This window comes from Schistocerca piceifrons, chromosome 5 (assembly GCF_021461385.2).
Source record: "Schistocerca piceifrons isolate TAMUIC-IGC-003096 chromosome 5, iqSchPice1.1, whole genome shotgun sequence".
In the NCBI taxonomy this organism is placed as follows: domain Eukaryota; kingdom Metazoa; phylum Arthropoda; class Insecta; order Orthoptera; family Acrididae; genus Schistocerca; species Schistocerca piceifrons.
Genome location: NC_060142.1, coordinates 650,276,040 through 650,290,872, shown reverse-complemented (window position 1 = coordinate 650,290,872; position 14,833 = coordinate 650,276,040). Strand labels below are relative to the sequence as shown.

Below are 14,833 nucleotides of genomic sequence, written 5' to 3'. Positions count from 1 at the left end.
CTGTGGCTGCCTTGAAATAAAAAGGTAAATTTGTGTATTTAGGTTCTAAAACCAACCCCAACGCTCACAGTATTTCCCTCTATATCTTCCTCATATCTTCTAAATACAACTCTGGTGACAACAAGCTTTGCCCTAGCTGACCTCTTAGAGCCTGCTGCATAGGCTCCTGCAGTTCTGTTACTTTCCCTCCTGCTTCCCAAACACTATCTAATACAGACTGCAACCATTCTATCATTACTGCTTCCCTATCTAAGACTTCTACTTTGGTTTGTAGTTCCCTGATAATCTGATTAACTGCCTGTCCTGCAGTTCTGGCACACCGCATTACTTCTCCAGTTAGTTGCTGTAGCAGTTGTGTGTCATTCAGTATGTCCTTCTCTAAACTCGCAATCTGCTTAGTGTGACAATCACCCTTTGAATGTCTTCCTCATCAGCAGTGCCAAATATTGTTTTCATAAGCCAACATCCAGCAGCAGTCCAAACCGTCTTCCTTCATGTATGTGGAATAACTTCCAATACCTGGACCCACTCACTCCTTAACTTCTCATAAACTCAGTGTCCTCTCCCATGTACCCTGACACTTCCTTTGAGTATCCTGTGCCTTTCTGTTCCCTGACGGAATTTGTTGAAAGCTTCTTCCGATCTTCTCACCTCATTTTGCATCTCCCAAGCACTGAATAATACCTCGATCACCCACCAATGACTATTAATCACTACTTCTTCCTGCTTGGTGAGCGGTGCTCCCCCTTCTAGGGCTGGCCCTGTAACATTTCCACCCTGACAAAGATCAGTAGCCCTGCTATGAACTGAATCATCTTGCCTTGTCTGAACCTCACCTATGGGCAGAAATACCTATTACTTTCCTCCCCCTTAAATTCATTGCTGCTCTGCAGTTGCTTACACTAATTAAAATAAATCTATACCTAATCTTAAAAAATGTTAAATGAGTATCTCCTAGGTCTTAATCCATTTGGGTTCCTCATTACCACTTCATTCATAATGTCTTGTTTATCTTCTGATACCTTTCTTCTCACTGTCTCTTTCCAGTTGGCATCTTCTATTGCTGGAACAACTTCCGGACTTGAAAATGTTTCAACCACCCTACATGCACAGTTGTCATTATCATCAACAACTGAATTCTGACATTTAGTGGCAACATAGTCTCTATCACTTGGTCTGGCCCCTGGTACTTTGCAAAAAGCTTGTGTCTTTCTCTTCAGCATATACATAGTCAATAGCATCACCCACTGACCAACCATATACTGTGGCATTGTTGCAGTATGGCCCACTACTTCTTCCTGTTTCTCCAGTGCTTGTGTATTTGCCCTCTGTACTCTATTCCAGATTTTCTTAATCTCTGACAAATTCCTTAACAGACACTCCATTCTTCTCTTTCTTCATTTTCAATGTGTCAAATGGTGATGGCATTTTATGACCATATATTATGTCATATGGTGATAATCCTGTATTCGTATGCTGTTTTGAGTTGTAGGCAGAGACGACGTACTTAAAAAAACATCCCAGTTGGTGTGATGTGAGTCAGTGACATATCCAAGCATCTTCCTGATTGTCCTATGTACTCTTTCAGTTCTTCCGTTGGCTTGTGGATGGAGAGGACTCAACCTTAACTTCCTCATTCTCAGTAACTTATATAAATCCTGGAATAGATCTGACATGAAGTTCATTCCCTGGTTTGTTATTATTGTTTCAGTCACTCCAAACTTTGGTGTCCAATTATTCACAAGTGCTTGTGACAAAGTTGCTTCCTCCTGGTTTGGCATCATGACTATTTCTACGTATCTAAAAACATGATCTATGATTGTGAGTACATGCTTATTCCCTGCAGGTATTTTACTGAATGGACCTAAAACATCAATCCTCAAGAATTTGAATGGTACCAATGCTTCAGGTAACCTCTGCAAGCACATACTGATTTATGTTTGTCTGCCTATTCCTAACCAATACCCTTCTGCTACTCTTCTTTGGTAGGTCTGTGACCTCCATGTCCTGCTAATATACGATCATGAGCTTCTTGTAGCACTCTGTTCCTTAGCTTCACTGGTAACACTACCTGCAGTCCGAACTTGGTTTCTCGCATAGCAACCCATTGCGCATACAAAATTGTGACTCTTCAAATACTGCTTAAATCTGTCATCCTGTTCCTGTGCAACTTGCCATTCCTTATGCTCATCACCCCCAATAAGTAATACTGCTACTTTTTTTACTTAAGCCATCCACATTTCCATGCTTCTGACCTGGTTTATGCATGACTTCGAAATAAAATTCACTTAGTCTTACTGCCCATAGTGTCAACTTACTACAAGGATCCTTTAACCCCAACAACCATTTTAATGCTGTATGATCTATTACTACTATGCCACATGATCTGTTACTATTATGCTGAATTATCTGTTATTACTCTAAACTTTTTACCGTACAGATAACATTTCAAATATGGGATTCCATAAATAAGGCTTAACAGCTTTTTCTACACTGAGGAATAATTTTTTTTTCTACCTCGTGTGACAACATGCAGCCAAGTGCATGGTTTGATGTATCACATGATAAAACAAATTCTATGTTAAAGTCCAGAAATACCGACATCAGACTAGATGTTAAAACTTCTTTTCACTCCTCAAAAGCATACAGGCACTGTTCTCTCCACACAAATTTAGTATCCTTTTATAACACTTGTGTCAAAGGTCTGGCAATATCCACAAATCCTTTTACAAACTAGCGGTAATAGTTTGTGACTCCTAAGAATGAATGCAACTCATTGTCGTATTCGAAATTCACATACAGCTCTAATTAATCTTGGATATGTCTTAACTCCATCTTTACTTATGATATGTCCTTAGTATGATATCTCTTCCATCACAAAATTACACTTTCCTGTACTCTGTGTTAACTTCACTGCTTTTAACCTTAGGAACACTTCCCTTACTAGCTGCACATGCTGTCCCATATGACTCCCTTAAATGATTACGTCATCAAGATACACTGAGCATTGCTGTGGTTTTGGATCTATGTTAAGGGAAACTCCCCATCACACCCCCTCTGATTTAGTGATAAGATGGGCCAGTGGATAGCCCATCAGACACTGAACTCAGGTCAAACATGAAACAGGAAGAAAGTGTACTGCATTGTGAAAAAAGAAGCAAAATCAAAATAGTGAACAGTCCAAGTTCAATATGTGCAACATCGAGTGATCTGAAAGAATCACGGCTTTGTGGTTGTGTGAGCACAGTGTTGGACTGTGAAGAGGGATATCTGTGTTCAAATCTCCCTCATGGCCTCCCACGCCCCTTTTTTTTTTTTACAGGATTATGAACTGTCTGTTGGGTCTGTTTGCTGTATTCAAATTTGTGTCTGTGTCTTGGTGTACCGTTCGGCTGCAACAGCAAGGTGTAAGAAAGGGCGATTCAGATGTATGTATCTCCTATTTTCTACACGAGTACCACTTGTTTTGAATCTTGCTTTCCATTTTAGAAGTTTTGACCCTTGAATTCCTTTTGTAACATAGTTCACACCTGTTTATTTGTTGTTTTCCATTTCTGTGAGAGGTCTATGCAGCATCTCGCCCACTCTCACTATTAATCACATTTACTTGTGATGGTAGTACATTATTGCCACATAACTCTCATATTGCTTAACCAATGTATGGTATCACAATTGCCAAGGCTATAGAAGAAGTACAGTCATGTCAGTGACTGGACAGGAAGTTCATAATTTTGTGAGAAAAAAAGTGGGTCCAGAGAGAGATCTGAAGACATATCTTCTGCTTTGCAGTCCAACACCGTGACTGCATAACCACAATGCCATGATTCTTGCAGTTTGCTTAATTTTATACATCTTGAGCTTGGACTGCTCACTGTTTCGATTTTGCTTCTTTCTACACAATTCAGTACACTTTCTTCTTGTTTTCATGCTTGATTTGTGTTCAGTTTTTGACATGCTATTCATGGGCCATTGTACCACTAAATCTGAGGGGGATGCAATGTGGAGTTTCCCGTGGTAGTACTCCATCCAACAATCTGTGAAACATTGCAGGTGTACCTCTTAATCCGAATGGTATTCTTCCGAATTGGTAGTGTTCCCAGGGCACTAAAAATGGTGTTTTATACTGATCGTGCAGTGCAATCTCTATCTGGTGACAACCACTCTTCAAATCCATTGTTAGAATGCATTGCTGTAAAGTATCTAAGGTTTCTGTGATGTTTGGCAAAGGGTAGGAGTCTGTTATATCATCACATTTAGATTTATTTAAATTATCACAAAACCTAAATTTTCATGTTCCATCTGTTGATTTTTTTGGCACAATGACTGTTCCTGCTCCCCATGCACTATTACTTCCTTCAATAATTCCATCTTTCAGTTGTTGATTGACAAATTCCTCCAAAATTGGCTGTAAGTACCTAAGTATTATGTATGGTTTGCGGTAGACTGTGATTCATTTTCTGTTGGTATGTGGTGCTGTTTAATATCCCTAGCTGGTAGTGGCGCTTTTGGAAAAAAATAAGTTCTTAAATTCCAAAAGTAATTTCCCATCTACTTCCTATTACTTTCCTCTAGGTGCTTCATTTTTCCTCATAATGCATTTTTAATGGTATCTGGCAATTGTCCATAGCTGATGACCCTCGTGTTATGTTCTTCTTCCTCCATGATATCCATTAGCGATTACCAACCCCTTTATTTATCCTATGTCCTCTGCACTAAACTTATCTATAGACATAGGTGCCTTCTTTCACCATTTATTTCTTGTATGCATGCAGTACCTCTTTTAACTAAGCAATCCATCTAATCCAATACTCCATTCTCTTCTAATGGTTCCACCGCACACAAAAATCCTAGTGGCAAGCTAGACTCAACACTGGCTAAGAGTGATTTCCCAGTACCCAAGGGGACACAATCATGTGAATTGAGACTTAGTGTGATTATTTCCACTTGACAGATTCCCCTTGCAACATTGTTGCACTGGCAATGGCTTCACCTAACTAAAAAATTTTTCCATCAAGTACCTATCTGATGTTGCCAAAGATTGATTATGGCACAATGCTGATATAAGAAATCTAATTTGGATTCCGTAGAAACACTGGAACACGTGAGGCAATACTCACCTTACGACTTATCTTAGAAGAATGATTAAGGAAAGGCAAACCTATGTTTTTAGCATTTGTAGACTTAGAGAAAGCTTTTGACAATGTTGACTGGAATACTCTCTTTCAAATTCTAAAGGTGGCAGGGGTAAAATACAGGGAGCGAAAGGCTATTTACAATTTGTACAGAAACCAGATGGCAGTTATAAGAGTCGAGGGACATGAAAGGGAAGCAGTGGTTGGAAAGGGAGTAAGACAGGGTTGTGGCCTCTCCCCGATGTTGTTCAATCTGTATATTGAGCAAGCAGTAAAGGAAACAAAAGAAAAATTCAGAGTAGGTATTAAAATTCATGGAGAAGAAACGAAAACTTTGAGGTTCGCCGATGACATTGTAATTCTGTCAGAGACAGCAAAGGACTTGGAAGAGCAGTTGAATGGAATGGACAGTGTCTTGAGAGGAGTATATAAGATGAACATCAACAAAAGCAAAACAAGGATAATGGAATGTAGTCGAATTAAGTCGGGTGATGCTGAAGGAATTAGATTAGGAAGTGAGACACTTAAAGTAGTAAAGGAGTTTTGGTATTTGGGGAGCAAAATAACTGATGATGGTCGAAGTAGAGAGGATATAAAATGTAGACTGGCAATGGCAAGGAAAGCATATCTGAAGAAGAGAAATTTGTTAACATCGAGTATAGATTTAAGTGTCAGGAAGTCATTTCTGAAAGTATTTGTATGGAGTGTAGCCATGTATGGAAGTGAAACATGGACGATAAATAGTTTGGACAAGAAGAGAATAGAAGCTTTCGAAATGTGGTGCTACAGAAGAATGCTGAAGATTAGATGGGTAGATCACATAACTAATGAGGAAGTATTGAATAGGATTGGGGAGAAGAGAAGTTTGTGGCACAACAAGGGATCGGTTGGTAGGACATGTTCTGAGGCATCAAGGGATCACCAATTTAGTATTGGAGGGCAGCGTGGAGGGTAAAAATCGTAGAGGGAGGCCAAGAGATGAATACACTAAGCAGATTCAGAAGGATGTAGGTTGCAGTAGGTACTGGGAGATGAAAAAGCTTGCACAGGATAGAGTAGCATGGAGAGCTGCATCAAACCAGTCTCAGGACTGAAGACCACAACAACAACAACAATTCTAGAATCGTGTCATAGCCCTCAATCACAAGTCACACAATCTCTATACATTGTTCACATTGAACCATATCCAGGCAAAAGTCTATGTCCACTGATCCTATTGGTGTGACATCTTTAGCACCCACCCCACACAACCTGTACCGTGGTGGATCCTGTTGCTTACATTTCACCATATCACTACTAGCGACCGACACATGTACCCCTGTGTCCAATAATATCCTGCAACTGTTTTTTCCTACTATTCCTCTCATCATACAATCCATCTCTGCACATGACTTTGTAGCATCCAATCTTACTGAGAATGACAGTAGGTGGATCTGGGGTTCCCACTGACGTTTAATACCTTATTATTCCCCAGTTCTCTACTTCTAAAACTATTAATTCCTCTTACTTTATTCAAATCCTACAGCCTCCTCAAATGCCCCATTCGTCTACATCTGAAACATTTTATACTACCTGTAAACACTGTCTATTTAAAACTTCCTGGCAGATTAAAACTGTGTGCCGGACCAAGACTTGAACCCTTTGCCTTTCGCGGGTGAGTGCTCTATCAACTGAGCTACCCAAGCACGACTCACACCCCATCCTCAAAGCCTTACTTCTGCCAGTACCTCGTCTCCTACCTTATTTACACTGCATCCCAGTCACAAATCAGTCTCCTCACACTCTGTAGCCAACCGCATTACTGTACGCAAATCTGTTGGACACCCCCTGCCCATGCACATCTTGACATGTCCATGTGCAACCGTCTTAAAAAAAAGCATCAAGCACCATCTGCTCAGCTTCTTGCAAAATAATTTCATCAACTGCAGCAGCCTGTCCTAATTCATAGGTACATCCATTAATTTCTCTTAACCTATCTGCAAATTGTTCCACAGTTTCCATATTTCTCTTAGTTATTACCCCTAATTGTGCTCTATAGAGTCTGGCACTAGTTTGTTTTGTATATCTCTGAATTAACCCTTTTTTAAATTCTTCAAATGTTGTGACTCCCTTAAAAGCTTCTGCATACCATATACAAGTTTTAGCTTCCCCTCTTCGTCTCCTTATCAGACAAGCCTTCCATCTCAGCCAGTTTTCCAAGGTCTCCCACATAGGCCTGCACATTCTTGGTTGCCCTACCAGAAAAAGGAGCAGTTAAACTTCTGACTGACAAATCTACACCACATTGTGACAATCATGAGTGTACCAACTCTCCATTATTATCCACTGTTAAATGTGCTACCTTTTCTAACAATATGCATACTGCTTCCATCTCTGATGAACATTACATTTCTGGTTCTGTCAAAGCTTTGTTCTTGACAATACTCATTTTGAGAACTAACACAAACAAGACAGGAAAACAAAATACATTACCTTGATTATTACGTCTAATCATGAGCTATCTCGGCTCCTGGCATTGCCTAGCCATATGCCCCCAATGATTAAATGTACAACATTTTATTGGAACTGGTTCTGTACATGGAGCTGAGTGGCCATCAAAGTTACACTGTGCACAGCTGACAGGCAATAATCAATCATGGCTTCCATTACTCCCAAAACTAGACAAATCCATTGGTTCTCTAATCACCAACGTGACTGATGCTGTCATCTTAATAGGGTAGGGAGGGTGTGAAACTGTTCATCCCACAAATTCCAGTTATTCCCAGAGACCTTTACCTCACCTTCCAGAAATAGCAGTTTCCCCTGCGACCTGTATTTCTGCTTATTATAAATAAGGCACAGGAGCGCAGCTGCACAAATTCATTTGGCAGCTGCAGGACCGAAGACATAACTGTGCAAATGATTAGTTTCCTCACTGATCCAATACTCTCCAATTTGATGGGCATTTTTATCCATTCTCTGGCCTCTTGTATCTTCCCAACAGCCTGGATGCCAGTACTCGTAAAGCCATTACCCAAGAAGGAATCTACCAAACAAGCCTCAGATTACAACGCCACTTGCAGTCCACCAGCATTATATGAGGTTTTAGAATACATAGCTCACAAATAGCTTATTAATTACTTAACATCAAATAACCTTTTAGCTGAACACCAGTGTGGCAGCACAACAACTGCTCTTACAAAAGTGAGTGAGTAACTGAAATAGTCTGTCAGACAAGAGGCAACTATTTTGTGCTTTTTGGATTTCAGGAATGCTTTTGACTCTGCCGACATTCTACTTGTGAAACTCTTAAAAGTATTTTTTTCTTCAAATGCTGCACAATAGCCCCACTCCTATCTTTACAACCTGCCAACAGCATGTAATGATGAGAATAAAAGGTTCACAATGGAGCAGTGTAGTACCAGGGGTCCCACAATGATCAGTACTGGGCCCACAACTTACTCATTACACAATGACGTGCCAATTATTCTACTATTCTCTCCTGTTCCGAGTATCACTTATATTCGATGACCTTCAGTTATACTTAAGTGCAAGTTCAACAAACCTATGCAGAACACTACAGTATGTCTACACTGATTTACTTCCTTTATCAGAGTGGGTGCTGAATTTAGGTTTGAAACTTAGCTCATCTAAAATGCAAGCAATCTTTACCCACAAAAGATCATTACTCATCATTTCAGGGAACACATAACCTGTAATCCATAACAGATTTAATGATCAGTGATCAATAATGATAATCGGACCAATCAGTGATTGTCAGTAGTCAATGATGATGATCAGTGTTCAATGACGATCATTGGATTGTTCAAAGATGTGACAGTGATCCAAGATCGTCTCTCATCATTGTCTTCTGCAGTCCATTTAGCTTGCTCTGTCTTCCTTTTATTCTCTAAACAACAAAACATGTTGCACTATGACGGAATTATCCAAAGGAGATGGACGCTGATCTTATACTCAAGAAAAAGAGTTTTATGAATTGAGCATGTCAATAACATGCTGGTCCACCTCTAGCCCTTTTGCAAGCATTTATTCAGCTTGGCATTGATTAATAGAGTTGCAGGGTGTCATCCTGTGGAATATCATGCCAAATCCTCTCCAACTGGCATGTTAGATTGTCAAAATCTGGTGATGGTTTGAGGGCCCTGCCCACAATGCTCCAAATGTTCTCAGCTGTGGAGAGATCCGGTGACCTTGCTGGTAAGGCAGAGTTTGGCAAACATGAAGACAAGCAGTAGATACTCTTGCCTTGTTGGGCCATATGGGTTACAGGTTATGGCTTAGTTTTATAGGTTGTAGGTTATTAGTTACATAGTGCCAGTAAGCACGCTGCATGTATTTTTATAAGTAGTACAGATAATTTAGATGCGGAAATATTGCATATAGAACCTTATAGTGCTTGCAAAGTGCATGAAAGCTTATTGTGGGTTGTGAGTGTTATTAGTTAAACGGTGCCAATAATCGATCTGGATCTATTTTAATAAGTATAACAGATAATTTAGAAGTCGAAATATTTAATATAAAGCCTCAATGTACTTGCAACATGTGTAAAATCATAAATATTTCTAGAAACAATATAAAGTTATTTTGATTGATTTTTGTAGAGGTCCGTAATTATACTTGGATATTATTTTAACCGTGCAAGGTGTGTGTGTGTGTGTGTGTGTGTGTGTGTGTGTGTGTGTGTGTGTGTGTGTGTGTGTGTGTGTTTAATATTTTTAAATATACAGCAAATTTTTCAAATTTCTTAGAATTTTAAATTTTCTACTATACTGAAGATGTCTTCAAAGAAAGGGATGTGGTTGTGATCTCACAATGATGACATCATACACAAGGGCATGTTCCTATGATGCCATCTCAAAGATTAATGACCTGCGTCACACTATTTAAACAAAGTGGGCTAGAAGTTAAAGAGTAAAGAAAGTGCATCAGAAGCCCTATGTCCTTCCTACTTATTCGTTGTGTGTTTATCCTGGTCAGATGTAAGTGAGGGACTTGAGGCCCTATTCTGATCAGGCTAAATAAGCAACAAATAAAGAAATAAAGTTCCAGAGGGATATGAAAGATCCACCACAGTTTGACAGCCTTATTAGAAAGCTGGTATGAAAGAAAAGTAAGCATTACAGCAAATTTAAACATAACCAGAGCCTCACCGTCAAACAAAAACTGAAAGAAATCAAAATTATCGTAAGTCGAGCCATGAATGATGCATTCCACAAATTTGAAAGTAAAATTGTCTATCCTGTGACAGAAGATCTTGAGAGGATTAGATCTTATGTTAAATAAGTAAATGGATCAAAGCCAACTGTCCAGACATTCTGTGACAACAGTGGTATCGAAATGGAGAATGTCAGTGAGAAGGCTGAAAAACTAAACATTTCTTTCCAAACTATTTCACTGACGAAGATTATATTGTGGTTCCTCATTTAAATCCTCACATGAACATCAAAATGACACAGGCCTATGTTAAAATAAATGACCATGGAATGGAAAATCAACTGAAATCATTTAACAGAGAAAAGGCCACTGGACCTGATTGAACATAAATGTGATTCTACACTGATGATGCCGCAAAAGAATTGCATCTCATCTTACATGAGTCTACTATAGGTCACTGCAGGAGCAAATGGTTCCTAACCATTGGAAAAAGTGCAGGTCATTTCCACTTTCAAGAAGGGTCATCAAACAGATGCATGAAACTATAGGCCTATGTCGCTTGATGTACGTCTGTCATAGAGTTTTGTAACATGTTTCATGCTCACATATTATAACTTTTCGTGTGGCCAAACATCTAGTACTGTGAATAAATAGGCAGGAATACTGTATCCATTATTGTATGACTATACCAATGTGGAACAATCATTGGATCCACTCGCATACATAAAAAACCAGGAGTATGCATACAGAGTGATTTAAACTGGAATGGTCACATGAAGCTAATCACAGGTACTGCAGATGTCCGATGGAGATTCATTGGAAGAATCCTCAGGAAGTGTAGTCCACCCACAATGGACATAGTTTACAAAATCTTCATTTGGCCAATAATTATGTATTGATCATCAGTATGGGATATGTACCAGATGGGATGGGTAGGAGAAACAGAGAAGAAACATAGAAGAGCAGCCTGTTTCGTTACAGGGTCATTTAGTAAGTATGTGAACATCATGGAGATGCTCAGCCAACTTCTGTGGATGATAGCTGCAAGATAGGTGTTTTGCTTCATGGTGTGGCTTACTACTAAAACTCCAAGAGTGTACATTCCTAGAAGAGTCAATGAGTATATTGCTTCCTCCTATCTCCAAAGAAATCTTGAATGTCAAAGGAGAGGGATTAGAGCCCACACAGAGGCTTACCGACAATCATTCTTCCCATCAACCATGCATGACTAGAAAGCAAATGGGAGAAGTTACAGTAGTATGCACAGTACCCTTTGCCACTTACTTTAATGTAGCTTGCAGAGTATAAATATAGACATAGATTATTTCTTGCAGGACAATTCAATAGCACACACAAATGTGTCAATGACAGTGTTGCAACTTGTTTTTGATGATAGGAACTATCTCATCCAGCAGACACATACTACAATAGCCAGTTGCAGTATTGGACTTCTAGAAGCTCAGTTTCATTTGGATCACTGTCCCTGTCTGTTTAATTCTGAATAATATTACATTTTTTTATTCTTGGAAGTGTTTTATTTTATTACCTTAATGCTTGTTTTTCATTTTCTCTGTAACAGACTTGAGGATTTTACTATAGCAGGTGGTAATGGTAATTCATCTTCTGACTTCAGCTTGTTCTCTGAATTAGGGAAGTAACTTTAATCGCAGAAGTTATCTATCCCTTAACTTATCATCTAATTTTCCATTTACATCCCCATTACATAAATTTCTCCCCAGCATTTTCTCTACAATTTATTTCTAAATTCCAAGGCAGAATTAGTGTTCATGATTCAGTATAATTTTATTGTCAACATTTGACCATTATGGTCAAATGAATCAGACTGTTGGTTTTACAGCTTAATCACTGCAGACTGTTTGATACTAAAACAAACTGTATATGAGGGCTCAGTTTTGACATATCATTTTATCCTTGCTGCAGCCTGTATGGTGACTGTGACATCAGCAGCACCTCAGAGATGTTCTTCCATAGCAGCAAATGATAAGAAATACACCACACGCTATGACAGCATCGATATTGACAGCATCCTGAAGAGCGACCGCCTGCTGAGGAGCTACATGGACTGCCTGATGGATCGTGGACCCTGCACTCAAGAGGGCTGCCTCCTCAAAGGTAAGCTATTGTTAGTTTAGTTATTTGCATGCTCCATGCATGCATCATATTCGTGACAGCATGATATGATGTGGAAAGCGTCAGTGGGTTTATAAATATTTTACTGTTTCTCAATGAAAATTAGGCTACTTGAGACATTCATCCATTCCAAAAATTACCTATCGAGTAAAAATTGTTGTTGAGCAGAAATGATTCCAGTTTGTTTTGAAAAATAATTTTCAGGTTCTGCTATTGCCTTTAATTCAAAGTAATGCGGTAAAATATTACAGCTGCAAACTTCACTCATTTCTACTCAAAATCAAGCTTAGGTTGTGGAGAGTGATGGCCATTTTCGTTCCTTGTCTTACATTCATGAATGAATGTGACTGTTATTTTCAAATTGTGATGTGTCCTTCACAACAATTTCATAAGAAAGTAAACTTGTTGTGAGGCTATGTGTGCCTAATACTTCATGTCTGTGTGTAAAATTGTTCTAGCAAATTATTCCCTATGACATTAATGAATGAATGTGAGCTAAATAATCCAGCATTGTGATCCTTTCATGAACAAAATTATTAATGATATGCAAAGAAAGTGTTGCTGAACTGGAAAGTTCAAAAAGATCTATAATACATAATTTTCAATTCAACTTCTGATCAAAACATACTATCAAGAATGTTTAACATTCATTTTTATATATTTCATTTCCCCTGTGATTCACTGTTGTTAATGACGATATATTCAGTCTTGTATAGAACTGAACGAACTGTTCTTTTAAGTTTAGTGATAGACCAGTTATCATGAATTAATGAGTGTTTTACCAAATCTTTCATTTATTTTTCTTTTTATTTTTATATCTCTTGTCTTGTATAGAATTGAAGAACTGTTCTTTTAAGTGAAGTAATAGATCAGTTATCATGAATGAATCAGTATTTTACCAAATCTTTCATTTATTATTTTTTTCTATTTTTTATATCTCTTGAGCATGATTATGATGCTTGTGTTATCAGGGAAAAAAAAAACTATACATGCTTTACAGTGTAAGACTCAAGGCCATTCACGCATAGCAAAAACAAGCAGTACTGAACTCTGTGCAGGAACAGAAATAATTACCACCACTCAGTAAAATAATCTGCAGTCATGTGTGAGAGTTGCGTTTGCGAGTGTGTGTGTGTGTGTGTGTGTGTGTGTGTGTGTCAGCATCTCCACTTTATAGTGAGTAGCAACTTTCCTTCTCTAATATTGTTACACATTTCTTTATTTATTTATTTATCCTTATGCCATTCCGTACAACAGTATCTGACATGTCAGACGAAAACTACGTGAGCTAACCAACATGACCCTTCCTTTTGTATAAGTTACATGTTAAGTGAATCACTTATGCATTGTACCTTGAAAAATCAGAAACTTTAAATTTCTCCAGTTGCGATTAGCATACTCAAAGGTCTTATGAAACTAACTTACAAAAAAGTGATAACGGAATATAATAGGTGACATTCAAGGATGTTAAAAACGCAAGTGAACATTAAGAGTATGAAATGAAAAGCTACTAGAAAGAAAACATGAAGAAAGAAATGTAAGGAAAATCTTTAGCAGAAGAAAGGATGGTTAATGGCACATGTAGAGATATGAAACTGAATGATCATGTAGACTCAGATAGAGGTAAGATAGTTGGCAGACTTCAGCTAGTCAGCAGGATACTGGGAAGATGCAGTCAGACTACAAAGGAGACTGCAAACAAATCGTGTTTCTGTCCCGTCTTAGAATATTACTCAAGTGTGTGGACCTAATACCAAAAAGAACTAACAGGGGATATTGAATGTATACAGAGAAGGGCAGCACATGTGGTCACATACTTTTATGACTCCTGAGTGTCACAGAAATTTTGAAAAACCTGAACTTGAAGACATTAAAAAGATAGATGTCAATTGTCTCACTAAAACCTACTTACAAAGCTTCAAGATTAGATGTACTTTCATTCCAGTTGATCCATAGCAAGGAAAACCTCCAGGATGTAGAATGTGTCAGAAAACAATGAAACACAATAAATATTTACAAAGAAAAACAGATCTGCTAATGTGCCATCCACAGATCCCAAGTGAAATGGACCTCATGGATATGGAATAGGTAAAAAAAAAAAAATACAGATTTTCATTTAAAAGGTATTAACACATGTCACAAAATAAGTAAATATTCAATGCACATAGGTGCATATGATAATTAATTCTTAGGCTATTGTAGCCACACAGCATCAGATAGAGAAATCATTTTCAATACTTACATACAGTGATTGCATTACTGCACCGAAGTTGTACACAATGCAGATTGCATGTAATACTTGTATTACTTGATGTTATTAACATATACACATCAGTTGGTTCTGCTAAGAAACTCACCAGTGGAGTAAAGAGTTTCCTGCAAGCTCCTCTCAAACT

General features: G+C 38.3%; 1 protein-coding gene across 1 annotated transcript in view; it reads left to right on the top strand.

The window, feature by feature from the left end:
- LOC124798681 (ejaculatory bulb-specific protein 3-like) overlaps positions 1-14,833 on the top strand; it is a 51,235-nt gene that overhangs the window by 25,441 nt on the left and 10,961 nt on the right. Inside the window, exon 2 of the mRNA XM_047262182.1 lies at positions 12,228-12,419. Within this exon, the coding sequence (XP_047118138.1) occupies positions 12,228-12,419 (192 nt within the window). The remainder of the gene's footprint in view (positions 1-12,227; positions 12,420-14,833) is intronic.